At 35.3% G+C, this 15,129-nt stretch overlaps 3 protein-coding genes across 4 annotated transcripts in view; all 3 read right to left on the bottom strand.

Annotated features, from left to right (window-relative positions):
• The window catches only part of LOC127655660 (calpain-7-like), a 301,204-nt gene that overhangs the window by 237,022 nt on the left and 49,053 nt on the right, over nt 1-15,129 (bottom strand). The gene's annotated exons all lie outside the window — the stretch shown is intronic.
• LOC127655678 (placenta-specific gene 8 protein-like) lies at nt 277-2,311 on the bottom strand. 2 transcript variants are annotated; one of them, XM_052143601.1, is made up of 4 exons: nt 2,177-2,311; nt 1,409-1,573; nt 1,087-1,223; nt 277-718 (listed from the first exon to the last, which is right to left on the bottom strand). In XM_052143601.1, exons 2-4 carry the CDS (start codon nt 1,515-1,517, stop codon nt 620-622), a joined length of 345 nt encoding a protein of 114 aa, XP_051999561.1. In that variant the 5' UTR covers nt 1,518-1,573; nt 2,177-2,311; the 3' UTR covers nt 277-619. The 2 variants fall into 2 exon arrangements, with proteins under 2 accessions (XP_051999561.1, XP_051999562.1); XM_052143602.1 differs by having other exon boundaries at nt 1,409-1,548; nt 2,177-2,254.
• On the bottom strand, nt 2,640-15,115 carry LOC127655674 (28S ribosomal protein S15, mitochondrial-like). Its single transcript, XM_052143595.1, has 8 exons — nt 14,873-15,115; nt 9,164-9,226; nt 5,346-5,421; nt 5,150-5,198; nt 4,926-5,010; nt 4,780-4,838; nt 3,391-3,582; nt 2,640-3,049 (listed from the first exon to the last, which is right to left on the bottom strand). The coding sequence occupies exons 1-8, from the start codon at nt 15,078-15,080 to the stop codon at nt 2,987-2,989; spliced, it is 795 nt and encodes a 264-aa protein (XP_051999555.1). The 5' UTR covers nt 15,081-15,115; the 3' UTR covers nt 2,640-2,986.

Genomic DNA, 15,129 nt, shown 5'->3' with positions numbered 1-15,129 from the left:
AGTTGTATGGATTACTTATGTGGCCTTTGTGTTCTTTTCAGCTTCAAAGGTCTGGTCAATATTCACTTTATTGTATGGACCTACAGAGCTGAAATATTATTCTAAAATGCTTAATTTGTGTTCTACAGAAGACGTACACATCTAGGATGGCATGAGGGTGAGAAAATGGTTAGAGAATTTTCCATTTTTCTAGTGTCTTGTGTAATAATAACAACAAAATAAAAAACAATTTCATGCTATACAAAAATAAATAAAATGCTTTGTTTTTTATTTATTTTTTAGACATGAATAACATTTCATATGTTTTTGCACAATTCATTTGATGTGTGTGTGTGTGTGTGTGTGTGTGTGATACTTAAATATAATACCAAACTATAGTACAAAAAATATAAATGCTGCATTTTGGCATGTTTATATGAATGATGAAATATGAATATTGCTTTAATTACAGCTTAATATTCCCAGAAATTGAACAATTGTATTGTAAAGAGATGTTTATGAACTCTTTCGTGGCTTCAGTTATAACTTTGATTATTTTATTGTATAATAAAATTGAATTTGTGTCTCCGTTGATCTGAATTAAACACGAATGCTTTCAAAAAGTTAGTAAAAACAGTAATTAGGCCTCTCCATTCCTGATACGAATTTCTCTGGTCATTCGACATGTTTCAAATATTCCACAGCAACAGGTCATCAACGCATCATTGCATACTGTGCCCTAGATAAGAGGAAAAAAAGATTTTGTGCCATATGCAATAACAAAAAAGATTTCTTAAATACACAATAAGCAAGTTTGTTTCTAGCTAGAAGTGGCATAAACGACCGCAAAAGTAACACTTTTTTTTATTATTTTAATTTTTGTGTATATATATATATATATATATATATATATATATATATATATATATATATATATATATATAATGTTATTTATAGACATTTATTGTTTATATGTTGTTTTTTTATTAGTAATGTATTGTTCTTTTTTTATTTTTTTATTTACTGTTCATTTTTTGGTATTTTGTGTAAATATATTAAAATGAAGTTAATATATTCAAATGAAATTAGACTTTTAGGGTATTTTACTTGTATTCCATAAGTCAGTCGCATATGTGTCCTCAGGGCAGCCATTCCTCCAGGTATACACGAGAGACATACATTTTCTCCGTACTTGTTTGCCGTGTAACAGCTGAGAGCAATTGGACAGATACAGCCAAGGCCACCTAGATGACAATGGAAATATGAAGAAAATTGTTACAACAGTATGCCTTATGCTACAAATATTAGCTTGTTCACTGACTAAAATTAAAACTACTCCAATGCTAAATGTTAAACTGTAGCTAAAAGACACCAATATAGTATGATTTGCACAGACTTTGGATGGTTTGCCAAAGCTGTCAGAACTTACAGACAAGTAGGTCACTGAAGCAAGAACAAAGCCCAGTACTCCACTCTCCAGTCTGCACATTTGTACCATAAGAGCCTGCCCCAGGCTGAGTGATGACGGGGTTTGACATGTCAATCAAAAAGAGAGGTCCAGCAAGGAAGCTGAGAAAATGACTCCAGATGTTTTCTTTCAAGTAATTTGGAAGAGGGACACAATTATATACATCAATTGTCTTGAAGTTTTAGACAAAACACATCCTATTTATTTGATGGAACATGATTTGCTTACTTTGTATTTTCTATTCCACTTTTTAAGCAGTTTGTTCCATTGAATAGTTACAGTATTTCTGCTTTGAAATTTTCCATCATCTGTCAAGTATTACTGATTTTATTGTAGACACATGCAACAATTATACTTGGAACAATTCCTTTTAAAGTTACTTATTCACACATGCACAGTAAAAAGTGGTTACATGTTACCTTAAGTACTTTACATGTACTTTAGTTGGTGTAATGATGTATTCTGGTTGATTTAGTCATAAAATTATGTTTAACTTGAATAAAACTAGTTAATGTAGGAGATAACCTGACATTTTTTTACAGGTTATATTATTTACAAAAATATATACCACTACCACATATCAAAAATAATGGAATATACAAGAGGATACTAACATCTGCAATTCAGTGAATTCAAATTATAGCTTGAGCAGACAAAATTAAGTGTCAAAGAATAGATTGCTCTAGAATGTTTTGTAAAGTAAAACAAATAAGAAACTACAAAAGGTACCTTGTAATCTTCTCAGCTTCTTGATCAGAGGTTTGCAGCTGAAAAGGAAGTTGTGACACACACGATGTTTGCTACTCTAGTATGCAACGTTTCCGATTCAAACCGATATAAGCTAACCACCAACACATCACGGGGCGGTCCGAGTTGTTCATTGTAATAGGAAATGTGACTGAACAGAATTTTCATCTATCAATATATAATTTCACATGTATAAAATATCTGATACTCTGTCCTGAGATCATTCACCTGATTGTCATGCATTTCTTGTAAAATAACAGTTCAGGGAACCGAGAACAACCTAATCATTTGCTCAAGCCGCACAACCACAACACATCAATCCTGCATGTCAGAGGTCTTCATTCGTTGTCATATCCAAAACTCCTGAGTGCGGAACTCGTGACCAAATATTTCAAAGGACTTCTATGAAATTATTCTGATATACTTAGCAGTATTTTGGGGGAATGATAACAAATACATTTTTAAAGGTCTTTTATTTGGTCTTATTTGCAACTAAGACAGATCTTATCTCAAACACTTTTTGGAGAAATTAATCTAAAATAAATGACAACATCAAAAAAGCAGACATCATTTGATCTTGACCTTGATGTTTTTGTATTGTCGTGCTTTGATTTTCTCGGTATGAATCAAACATTGAGCGAACATATCAAATTGCCACCCAGATGCTCTTCTGGATTTATCAGAAAACATTTAGTAGTAGTGAACACAAGTCTCTAGAGTTCATGGCAGGCTGATCTTGCCAACGCAGCAGTTCCTTGTGGTTCTCTGGACCCTGTCACTGTCTCCTCTCCCTTAGTCAGAGCTGCTTTCGGTTTCTCTCTGCTCTGCTTTTTGTTTCTGGACTTCTTTAAAGACCTGCGAGAAAAATAATTACAGAAATGAGTTTCATTCTGCTTTCTAAAGAACATCGGACACATTTCAGTCCAATTGAAACGAAAACAATGTATTAAAAACAAATCCCAAGAAGCTGATTGCATTTGTTACCATCAAAGATTACATTAGTGTTCCTTTAGCTCATTTGGAAGAGCATGGCTAGCTAGCAATGCCAGGATCATGGGATTGATTCCCAGGGAACACAAACTGATGAAATTTATAGCCTGAATGCACTGTAAAGTGTCTGCCAAATGCATAAATGTAAACGTACTGTATAATGCTTTGAAAATGTTAAATGAAGCACTCCTTGCTGTGAATGTTACCTTATTGCAGAAGGCCTTTTTGGCCAGCCAGCGTCGGGTGACGCGTCGATAGTATTCAGGAGGGAACGAGTAAGTGATGCCAAGCTCTTGGCATACCTTCTCGAATGCATCATATCGCGTCCTTCTCAGAAACTTTAGCTTTTTCTTCCTGCTGTCAATGCTCATGAGCATCCATCTTTTGTTAGCTTTATCCTGATCAAAGAGGGGTTATAATATGAATACAGTATGATTTGTGTTGGGTGTAATCCAATTAGAAAGTAATTAGTTGCTGTAATCTAATTATTTTTAGTCAAAAAGTAATGTAATGCATTACATTTAAAATGATTGTCATCAGATTACAGTTACTGACTTTAATGTTATTATTTTTAAGTACATTATAGTGTTATGCTTGTTTCTAATATATAATTTCTGTAGAATACAATATGTATGGCCTGGTAATGAGTCTTTGTGAAGGAGAAATGTGAGGTGCTGAGTGCGTAACAATGAACAAGAAAGAAATACATTATTTTTTTAATTTTATGAGCGGAAAAGTGTTTTAGAAAGTACCTTAAAAGTAAAGTAATTAGTACCAAGTAATTTGATTACAATCTTTCAGAAATTTGTAATGGATTAATATTTTTAAGTAATTTAACCAACCAATTGAGTATGATTTTGAATACAATATTTTGAAAACGTGTTTTAAAACAGCAGAATTAAGAGCTTGATAACAATGTAACAGTTGCACACAATATGCTTTATTACATACAGTATATGTGTTTAAAATAATTAATATAAAATGTACATTGGCCCCAAATATAATTTGGACAGTTAAGTTACAGACTCAATGTATGAATTTCACTGCATTAGTTACGGAATATCAAAAAAGTGGCATCTACAAAAAATGATGCAAGATCTTTTCTCAGAACTAACTTCACTTTTGTAACAACTTTTCCCAGAAATTTTAACCAACTTGTGTCAAAGTCATATTTAGTGGATGCATGAAGTCAGTTCCCCTCAAGTTCATCACATTTAATATGGACATGATCCACAAAGTTTGATAACCAAAATGTCTCCTAATACTGTCTTAATTTTGAACAGTATTTGTTTTATCATTTGAACCTAACAAAGTTCTTTTTGTGAAATGTTTTGCTTGAAAAGGCGTGTTTGTGCTATACTGCTTTACAATAAATGCTACTTGGTTTGATATAAAATGCTAATTTTCATCAAGGGTGCTTTAAGTGCCCAAATATTTTTTGGAGAGACTTTATATGGTTTATTTACTATTGAACACTTTAGTGCTAGCACAGGATATCCTGTTTCTCTGTGGGTGTGAATCAAATGGAAAGGGAGCAAAAGTTCTGACACCTTTACTATAGGCAGAAAAAGACACAAGTGCTCAAGTGTTTATACCTTGGGGTGTACGTGCAAGTGCTCCTGGAAGTTGCGTATCCGTGCTGTCAAAATCGCCACTGTAAAGAAAACAGGACATTCCGCATGATTGAGTCATGTTCTGAGATTCCAGGATGACTTAAGTAGTGTTAAAAACAGGAACATACCCTTGACTTCTGTTGAGCTGCGGTCATTCTCATCTCTCCTCACCTTGGAAATAAGCTGTTCCTCTTTCATACGCAATTTTTCACTCTGAGGAAAGACATTGTGACCCAAAAGACAGAGTTACTAAGTCAATAGTACAGAAATAAGGCAACTATGCAGGTTAAAAATGAACCACTGCTAAGGTCATTCTTAGATTAACATGCAAAAAGGAAATGAAAACCCGTACATGATTTGCAAACTCCAGCGTAAGCAGTTTCTTCACCACACTGTCAACCCTGCAATATGACATGAAATGAGTTAGTGTTCTGCATTTCAGAACTGAAAGGAAGTCTGAAGAAATCTTTTACTTCCTATTCCCACACAGAAAATATAGGATGTCTTAGAATGAATAAAAACAATGGAAAGACCAAAGTAAATCATACGTTTGCGCAAGTGGGACGGATGCATATTCAGGCTTCAGCAAAGATGGAGGCAAGTCCTGAAGTTGACTTGGGAATTCTGTGAGGAAATTAGGAAGAATCCTTGAGTCAAGGAATTATAAATCAACATAGACTTTTTTTTATTATTATTAAGGTCTAATTAAATGACAACATTTTAAAATCAAGGCCAATACAGTTCCACCCTTTTTGAAAAAAGAATTTCCAATTGATTGCGCTTACCGGATAATGATTTAAATAAAAGAATCATTCAAATTCAGACTTAAGAACATAATGTAAATTCACAAATTAAATAAAATCCTTTAATACTTTTCCAGGCCTAGAAATCACAATATTATAATTTCCTGATATTTCCAGTTTTTCCATGTCTATATATACTGACAGAAAAAAGTTTGGTATAATGTACAGAGTTTGCTGTTTTGGAAGGAAATTGGTAGTTTAATTCACCAAAGTGGCATTCGACTGATCACAAAGTATAGCCAGTACATTACTGATGTAAAAAAACAGCACATCACTATTTGAAAAAAGTCATTTTTGATCAAATCAAGACAGGCCCCATTTCCAGCAGCCATCACTCCAACATCTTATCCTTGAGTAATCATGCTAAATTGCTAATTTGGTACTAGAAAATCACTAGCAATTACATCAGACACAGTTCAAAGCTATTTGGTTGATTAAGTAAGTGTCATACCTTAGACCTTGTTCTATCTTGTGGTCTGTCTGTTTGTGATGTTGAAATGTATTATGTAACTTTTTCTGACCATAAGTCGGTACTGTTTGGTTTTCCCTTTATTCACGGAAAAAAATAAATCTCGTCTCTGCTTGTGTCTCGTAATTTGAATTCTGTATCTATTGAGCTCTTTGAACATGTATTTATTAGTGCTCCTACTACCTCTACTCTTGAAAGACCCCCATCTCACCTGGATAAATAGGCTCAGCTCAAATTGTTTAATTCCTCTTGTTCTTCCATTTTGAACTCTGTTGCTCCTTTAAGGGTTAAAAATTATAAACCTAAGCCAGAGCCTTGGCTAAATGAGACAAATCGTGGCCTTAGACAGGTTTGCAGAAGAGCTGAGTGAAAATGGGAGAGATAAACTCCAGGTGTCATATGACATTTTAAGAGAGTCATTGTCTATTTATCAGGATTCGGTGAAAGAGGCTAGGAAGCAATTATTTTTCTGAATTGATTACCAAAACTGTCACAAGCCTCAAGTTTTATTTAGTACTATTAACTCTGTGATCAATCCGACTAATATTTCAAGCACTGTTGTGTCTTTTGATACCTGTGAAAACATTTTTGTAAATATGGTTGTTGATATTAGATCACATATTGTGCATGCATTTTACGTATGCCCCTTTAGCCCCCTTTACATGTCAGGCTGTTTTTAATCAATTTGAACTGGTTTCTATCCGTTTTCTGGACAAAATTTTAGGCTGAATGATGCCTACTAATTGTCCCTATGATGTGATACCATCTAGTCTTTTCAAACAGGTTTTTGATGTTAGTGGGCCTAGTATCCTGGCTATAATTAATAGTAGTCTTGAAACAGGATCAGTGCCACTGTATATTAAACATGCTGTAGTGCAGCCTCTTCTTAAAAAATACAAACATGGATCAAAGAGTTTTTGCAAACTTTACACCGATTTCCAAACTGCCATTTCTTTCTAAGGTCCTAGAGAATGTCGCTCTTAGCCAATTGCAAAGTTTCTTGGACCAAAATGCTATTCTTGAGGCTTTCCAGTCAGGATTTAAAGCTCACCATAGTACAGAATCAGCTTTGTTAAAAGTACTTAATGACATCTTTTTATTAATTGATTCAGGACACTCTGTGATCCTTATGCTTTTAGACCTTAGTGCAGCATTTGATACTATAGATCATGGGATCCTTATCTCCTGCCTTGAGGAGGTGGTGGGTAATTCAGGGTACTGCTCTTAAATGGTTCAAGTATTTTTTGTCAAATAGAAGTTTTCGGTCAATATCGGTCAGGTTTTTTTCATCTTCAGCCACTCTTCCTAGTGGGGTTCCACAAGGGTCCATCCTTGGTCCTATACTTTTTCGCTAATATATATATATATATATATATATATATATATATATATATATATATATATATATATATATATATATATATATATATGCTCTTAGGGTCTATTTTTAATAAGTATAGTATTTCTTTTCACTGCTTTGCAGATGACACACAAATCTATATGCCCCTGAGGAAAGATAAGTGCTCTAGATTCAATTTTGAATTGATTAAATGACATTAAAGCCTGGATTTAAAATCTAAATTTAAGTAAAACAGATTGTTTGGTTTGGGGGATCTGATGTCCCTGACTTTTTGAAACTACGTATACTGGCCCCTTTTTATTGACAAACAGATTAACTCAGTTTTTTTTTTCATTTACGAATATTGGCAAAGGTGAAGCCTATTCTTTCTTTTAGTGATTTTGAGAAGGCAATTCATGCCTTTGTCTTGGAAAGGCTAGATTACTGTAACTCTTTATACATTGGTGTTAGCCAATCATCATTATGTAATTAGTCCAGAATGCTGCTGCTAGGCTTCTGATGGACACTCGTAAGTGAGAGCATATTTCCCCTATTTTAGCTTCTTTGTGTTGGCTGCCAGTCCGATTTAGAATCGATTGTAAGATTCTAATATTTGTTTATAAATCTCTGAATGGGTTAGCACCCTCTTATTTGTTGGAACTCTTGCACAAATATATAAGCCAGCAAGGTCTCGAAGGTCTTCTGACCAGATGGTTCTGACTGTTCCTAGGTCTAGGCTGAAGCTAAGTTGCGATCGTGCATTTGCAGGACCTACACTGAAGCGTTGGAATGAATTACCGCTCCACGTAAGATTAGCTCCAACTATAATATTTTTAAATGTCAGCTGAAAGTGCACCTATTCTCACTAGCCTTTGGGTAAATTGAGTTTTGATGACTTGCTGTACAGTATGCAATAGACTGGCATGTCAATATTAGGGCAAAAATGGCAAAAGATAAACAGATTTCACTAGAAACTCATCAGTCAATCATTGTTGAGGAATGAAGTCTATACAATGCTTGAAATTGTCAAAAAACTGAAAATTTCATGCAAAGGTGTACACTACAGTTTTCAAAGACAAAGGAGATCTGGCTCTAACTAGGACAGGAAGAGATGTGGAAGGCCATATGTACAACTAAACAAGAGGATAAGTACATCAGAGTTTCTAGTTTGAGAAATGGATGCCTCGCATGTCCTCAGCTGACAGCTTCATTGAATTCTACATGCTCAAAACCAATTTCATGTACAAAAGTAAAGAGAAGACTCAGGAGTGCAGGCCTTATGGGAAGAATGGCAAAGAAAAAGTCACTTTTGAAACAAAAGGTTAGAGTGGGCAAATAAACACAGACATTGGACAACAGATAATTGGAAAAGAGTGTTATGGATCTTAACCCATTGAGCTTTTGGGATCAGCTAGACTGTAAGGTGCGTGAAAAGTGCCCAACAAGACAGCCACATCTATGGCCAGCCCAGTTCTACAGGAACCATGGGGTGAAAATGTCACCTGAGTATCTGGACAAACTGACAGCTAAAATGCAAATGGAGGATTTTTTGATGAGAAATCTAGTAGTTTAAGAAGTTCTGAAAAAATATTCTAATTGTAATAGTAATTTTCCACGTTATTAATGTCCTCACTATACATTGTGATCAGTTTAATGCCACTTGGTGTATAAAAGTACCAATTTCTTTCCATAATTGCAAATTCTGTACATTATTCCAAACTTTGGCCACCAGTGTAGCAGCTTAATTTTTCCTACCTTGTTTCTTTTTAACTGCCCGAGCATACTGTCTCACTGGTTGGCCTGGAAGGGTTTCATCACCTGAAACAAACATCCTAGTCATATATATTGCTTGAGTAACTGTGCATTTGCTTAAAAACACAACATATACATGCACAAACAACACAGCAATCATATATCTTTATGAAAACAAATAAACCAAGAGGGAGAGTACCATTTCTGTTTGGTTTGCATTGTTAAAGGGCTAGTTCACCCAAATAGGAAAACTCTAATCAACAACACAAAAGGAGTTCAATTTTGGTCTGTTCTCACCCATAACCAACTAGATCACTTCTGAAGTCATTGATTAAACCACTGTCTTATGGATTATTTTATGCTGACTTTATCTCCTTTCTGGAGCTTTTTGAGTTTTGGTCACCATTCACTTGCATTGCATGGACCTACAGAGCAAAGATATTTTTAAAAAAATCTTTGAGTTCAGCAGAAGTCATACACATCTTCAATTGAATGAGTCGGAGTAAATGATGGGAGTTTTTAAAAAATGTTGGTGAACTATTCCTTTAAAGCTCTTACTGTCTTTATTCACTTTCATTGTTTGGGGAAAAAATGCAATGAATGATGACTGAGACTTATATTCTGCCTAATATTTCCTTTTTTATTCCATAGAAGCAAAAACATCACAAGGGTTTGGAATAACATGAGGGTGAGTAAATTATGTCAGAAATTTCTTTTCTTTGGGTGAACATTTCTTTTTATATCTAATGGCACAAAATCCTTTACATAAAATGTTGATTTGGCAGTCATAAGGCTGTATTTTCACTCTACTCGGAGACACGTAACCGGTGCTATAGTGTCACCAAGGGTGGGGGGTGATCTGGTTGGCCACATCCTTTCCACACACCCACTCAACGAAAAGACACGTCTTTTAGAGTGTCATGATACCGCCTGTCTAAAGAATCAGAAATCTACACAGCCAGGTAACGTTAGAGGAGCTGGTAAACTTTTTTTGTACACTTTATCTTTTGCTCCATATAATTCAGCTTCATAACAACAAACCAACGGAGTGAGGTTCAACCAGTCCACCCAAAACAAAAATTATTTCATTTACTTACCTTCATGTTGTTCCACACCAGTATGACTTTCTTTCATTGAACACCAAAGATATTGGGCAGAATGACCGGTCACAATTTACTCACAATTTCATTCAATGAAAAAAAAATCTTCCTTTTGTGTTCCACTGAAGAAATTAAGTCACATGGATTTGAAACAATATGAGGGTGAGTGAATGATGACAGTGTTTTTATTTTTGGGTGAACTATCCCTTTAAAAGTTGTCAGACTTGATTCAATGGCTTCACAGTTAAATACCATGTATATTTTAAGCAGTTCCTGAAATTTATAAAAGCCTAAATTACCCTTGTTAACAGATAAGCAGTAACCAAATTGGCAAGATTAAAGACTCCAACTGGAGTCTACTGGCTAGTGGTTATTTACTAATTTAATAAACAACTTGTTATTAAAAATAATAATAATACATTTTTTATTCTGTAATTAATCTTATCAATCTTTCCCTCAAGTGGTTAAATCATACTATTGCAGCCTGAGATGGTTTTAGAATAATAATAAAACATTAATATGAATCAAATCAACATCAATAAAAAGTATGTTATTTATGCAGCACCATTAATTCCTATGTATTTTTCAAGTAAGGGTGCTTTGAGAAAGTGTAGAGACGTCCATCTATATGTTATACTCTACATGTTTAATTATTGTATGAGTGCATACTTTACTACCACTAGTCAGATATGTGGACTTTGAGTTTAAATATACCAGTAATATGCAGATAGTGACATTTGAACTTTAAGTATTGTGTATACATTACATTCTGAAGGAAATCAGTAATGAATCAAAGAAAACTAAACCAGTGACCTAGTTACCTAGATTACTAAGAAAAATACTTGAAAGAAACCTTTGTAAGCACTTGTGCTAAAGAAACTGCAGTTACGATTATGTAAGTGATGCAAGTGATTCTGAATTGCATATTCCATATGAAGGGAGTTTGACTAGCAGGAAAAGTAGAATTTTTGCCCCAGGCCCTGGTTAATGTCTACCCCTGCACTTTACTGCAAGTCACATAGTATAAGAAAGCATTTGCTAAATGACAAATCATAGTAAAACCCACAGAGGAAACAAAGATCAAGATCTATCAAGATCTGGTTAATTAAAAATCTGTCTGGCATTCCACACATTTGTGCTGTCTTAGCAAAGGACATGTAAAGTGCTTGAAACAACTAGCCTACAATCTACGCAGGCAGCAAAGAACATACATACCTCACAGTCCAATAAACACACTCATAAAACTAGTGGATTACTAACAATGGAGTCAAAGAATCAAGTAACACGAGTAAAGCATGAGTAGAAAATGCAGTACTAGAAATTGTAATGTTTTTGGAAGAATAAGAGCAAAATCACTAATGTTTTACTAGTGTAACAGATTATGATTATATTACAATCAAATGAATGTGGGACAGATTCTAACTTACTCATTCAATTAATTTACACCAGCCCCCTAACAAGTCTGCAACACCAAACAAGACCCACAATTTTTCGTTTTGACACATTGCTGGCCGGGACTTGACAACTCACACTTAGTCATATAACTACATGGTAACATAGAGGTGCCAACCATCTTTTGCTCATTTTCTCAACTTGCTTTTGCTTTGTCACTGTCAATAATATTATCCATTTGAGGTTTTAAAAATAGCCTCAAGAGATACAATTTCTTCAGATTTCTTTGACATGTTTGTTTGTGCATTGTAAACCAAACATGATAATTTTCATTCAGAGTGATTGTTACTGATTTTTGACAGCTGATGTCAACCCCTGAATTTTGTTTTCTTCACATTTTGTTATGTTGCAGCCTTATGTTAAAATGCTTTAGATTATTTATTTTTTTCACACAAATCTACACTCCATTCCCCTAATGACAAAGCAAAATAAAATGTATTTTTGATAACTTTGCAAATGTATTAAAAAGAAAAAACTGATTTCACATTGACAAGTATTCAGACCCTTAAATCAGTACTTAGTTGAAGCACCTTTGGCAGCAATTACAGCGCATGATGTGACAAGATTTACATGCCAGGATTTGGGGGTTTTCTGCCATTCAAGTCAAGTCAAGTGGTTTTTAATGTCGTTCAACCATATACAGTTAGTACAGTACACAGTGAAACAAGACAACGTTCCTCCAGGACCATGGTGCTACATAAAACTACATAGGACAAACACAGAACCACATGAGACTACACAGACTAAATTACATTTCTACATAATGTGCACCTGCAAACGTGTACAAAAATTATGGGACAGTACAATACATTACTAAATGGAACAGGACAATAGGCACAGTAAGAGACAGTGCAGTACCAACCAGTACACATTTGTAATAGAAAAGATGACACTTACTAAAATGCTAAATGTAAACATAACATAATATGAAATAGTGTTCTATGGACATAGCAGTTATTGAGGTAGCAGCCAGGTATGAAGTGACAATGAATTAAAGCCAACTCTGGACATGTGCAAAAGTTGGATGGTGTAAAGGTGTTTGTGTGTGTCAGTCCAGTCTCTGAGTATTGAGGAGTCTGATGGCTTGGGGAAAGAAGCTGTTACACAGTCTGGCCGTGAGGGCCTAAATGCTTCGGTACCTCTTGCCAAACGGCAGGAGTGTGAAGAGTTTGTGTGAGGGGTGTGTGGGGTCATCCACAATGCTGGTTGCTTTTCGGATGCAGTGTTTTTTGTAAATGTCTTTGATGGAGGGAAGAGAGACCCCGATGATCTTCTCAGCTATTCTCACTATCATCTGCAGGGCTTTGCCAGGCAAACCATTTACGGTGCAAGTCCCAAACCAGGCAGTGATGCAGCTGCTCAGGATGCTCTCAATAGTCCCTCTATAGAATGTAGTGAGGATGGGGGTTGGGAGATGTGCTTTTCTCAGCCTTCGGAGAAAGTAGAGACACTGCTGGGCTTTCTTGGTAATAGAGCTGGTGTTGAGGGACCAGGCGAGGTTCTCCGCCAGGTGAACACCAAGGAATTCGGTGCTCTTGATGTTCAGCAGAGTGTGTTCACTATGTGCTCTCTTGAAGTAAACAACCATCTCTTTTGTTTGGTCCACATTCAGCGTCAGGTTGTTGACTCTACACCAGTCCGTTAGACACTGCACCTCCTCTCTGTATGCTGACTCATCATTCTTGCTGATGAGACCCACCACGGTCGTGTTATCAGCGAACTTGAAGATGTGGTTTGAGATGTGCATTGCTGCACAGTTTCTAGTCAGCAGAGTGAACAACAGTGGACTGAGCACACAGCCCTGGGGGGCCCCAGTGCACATTGTGATGGTTGTGGTGGAGATGCTGTTCCTGATCCGGACTGACTGAGGTCTCCCATCGGCCGTGGCAAGACAGAGCATCTGGTCGTTGGGAGGAGGGGTGATCTTCCCCACCACCACGTTTTTCTGAGCATCAAACCAAGCGTTTACTGAATGCAAGTAACTTTGTTGATTTAAATCAGCCGAATAATAAGTTTGAATATTGAATATGCCATATTATTTACTGTACGTGGACTAATAATTTAAACAGTAATTTAGCAATAATTAAATTTACTCTATACGAAAGATATAAATTTACAATCATTTTAATTTGCCTTACTTAAAACATTATTATAAAAATACAACACAAAATTATGCTTAAAAGAAACTGGAGCGCAGCTCATTGAAATCTGCTACTCTGAAGAACCGCACAGTTTCTTACATTGTGACATCACGGTAATTAAAAATTGGAATCAACATTAATAATCGCGATTACAATATCAAGAGCAATAATCGAAAATTATGATTTTTGCTATAATCGTTGTATAATCGGGCTGCGCGATTATATAATAATTTTTGATTATTGCTCTTGATATTGTATATATACAGCTTTAAGTCCTTTTTTCCCATAAATTCTCCTCCCTAACCAGTATGTTGTGATATTTGCATGAAGAATGCAAATTGTCAAAAAACAAAAGAAGAAGAATGTGAAAGTGGAGATTAATAGTGAAAAAGGACTTCAATATTGATCTGTTTCTCACCCACACTTATCATATCGCTTTAGAAGACATGGATTTAAGCACTGATTGCTTAAATGGATGTTTTACGCTGCTTTTATTTGTTTTTTGGAGATTCAAAGTTGTGGCCACCATTCACTTACTATTATGGACAAACAGAGCTGAAATCTTTTTGTTCAGCAGAAGAAAGTCACGCATATTGGTTGGCAGAATTTTCATTTTGGGGGAACTATCCCTTTAAGCTCTCATTTAGTAATGCTGTAAATGCATTAGGAAATACAAAGGCAGGACATGCTCGAAGTGACTGGCATTTTAGAGCCCTCTAGTGGTTAATACGGTATACACACAAGTTGAACACTATAAATATCACTAAGCGGTCCAATCATTTATTTATTTATTGTCATCCATAAAAAAACATCAGGGCTACTATGGGCTAATATGAATAAAACTCCAGATGTAGTTATCATTTTGTCTCTGAATGGGCTAATCCATCACTATCATTCTTCACTAAGACTGCATTCTCAAATGTCTGTTAATAATATAATGGGAATATGTGGTAAATAATCTTGAAGTCGAGCATTAGTTGTAGAATTACAGCTGCGATATCATAAAGGTTTATTCTTACCTTTATATGTACTTGCTGACGTCCAGTTCATATAGGAGCAGCATGGAGTATGTTTGAATCCCAGTAAATTACTATTGCCTTGTCTTACGTTTGAAAATACGTTCCATGTCCGTAAACACAACGCCGCAGATCGAAGAATGTTTTTTAAAACCATTCTGAATATGTAGATGAATTTCCTTTCATTTGAACTTGGTCTTGCATAACGCATATGCCCCTTCAGTTCGTGCGAGTCGCCATCTTTAAACAGACATTAGTAA

The sequence above is a fragment of the Xyrauchen texanus genome, chromosome 15 (genome assembly GCF_025860055.1).
Source record: "Xyrauchen texanus isolate HMW12.3.18 chromosome 15, RBS_HiC_50CHRs, whole genome shotgun sequence".
Lineage (NCBI taxonomy): Eukaryota > Metazoa > Chordata > Actinopteri > Cypriniformes > Catostomidae > Xyrauchen > Xyrauchen texanus.
The sequence above is the reverse complement of the archived record's forward strand: the minus strand, read 5'-3'. Positions and strand labels throughout refer to the sequence as shown.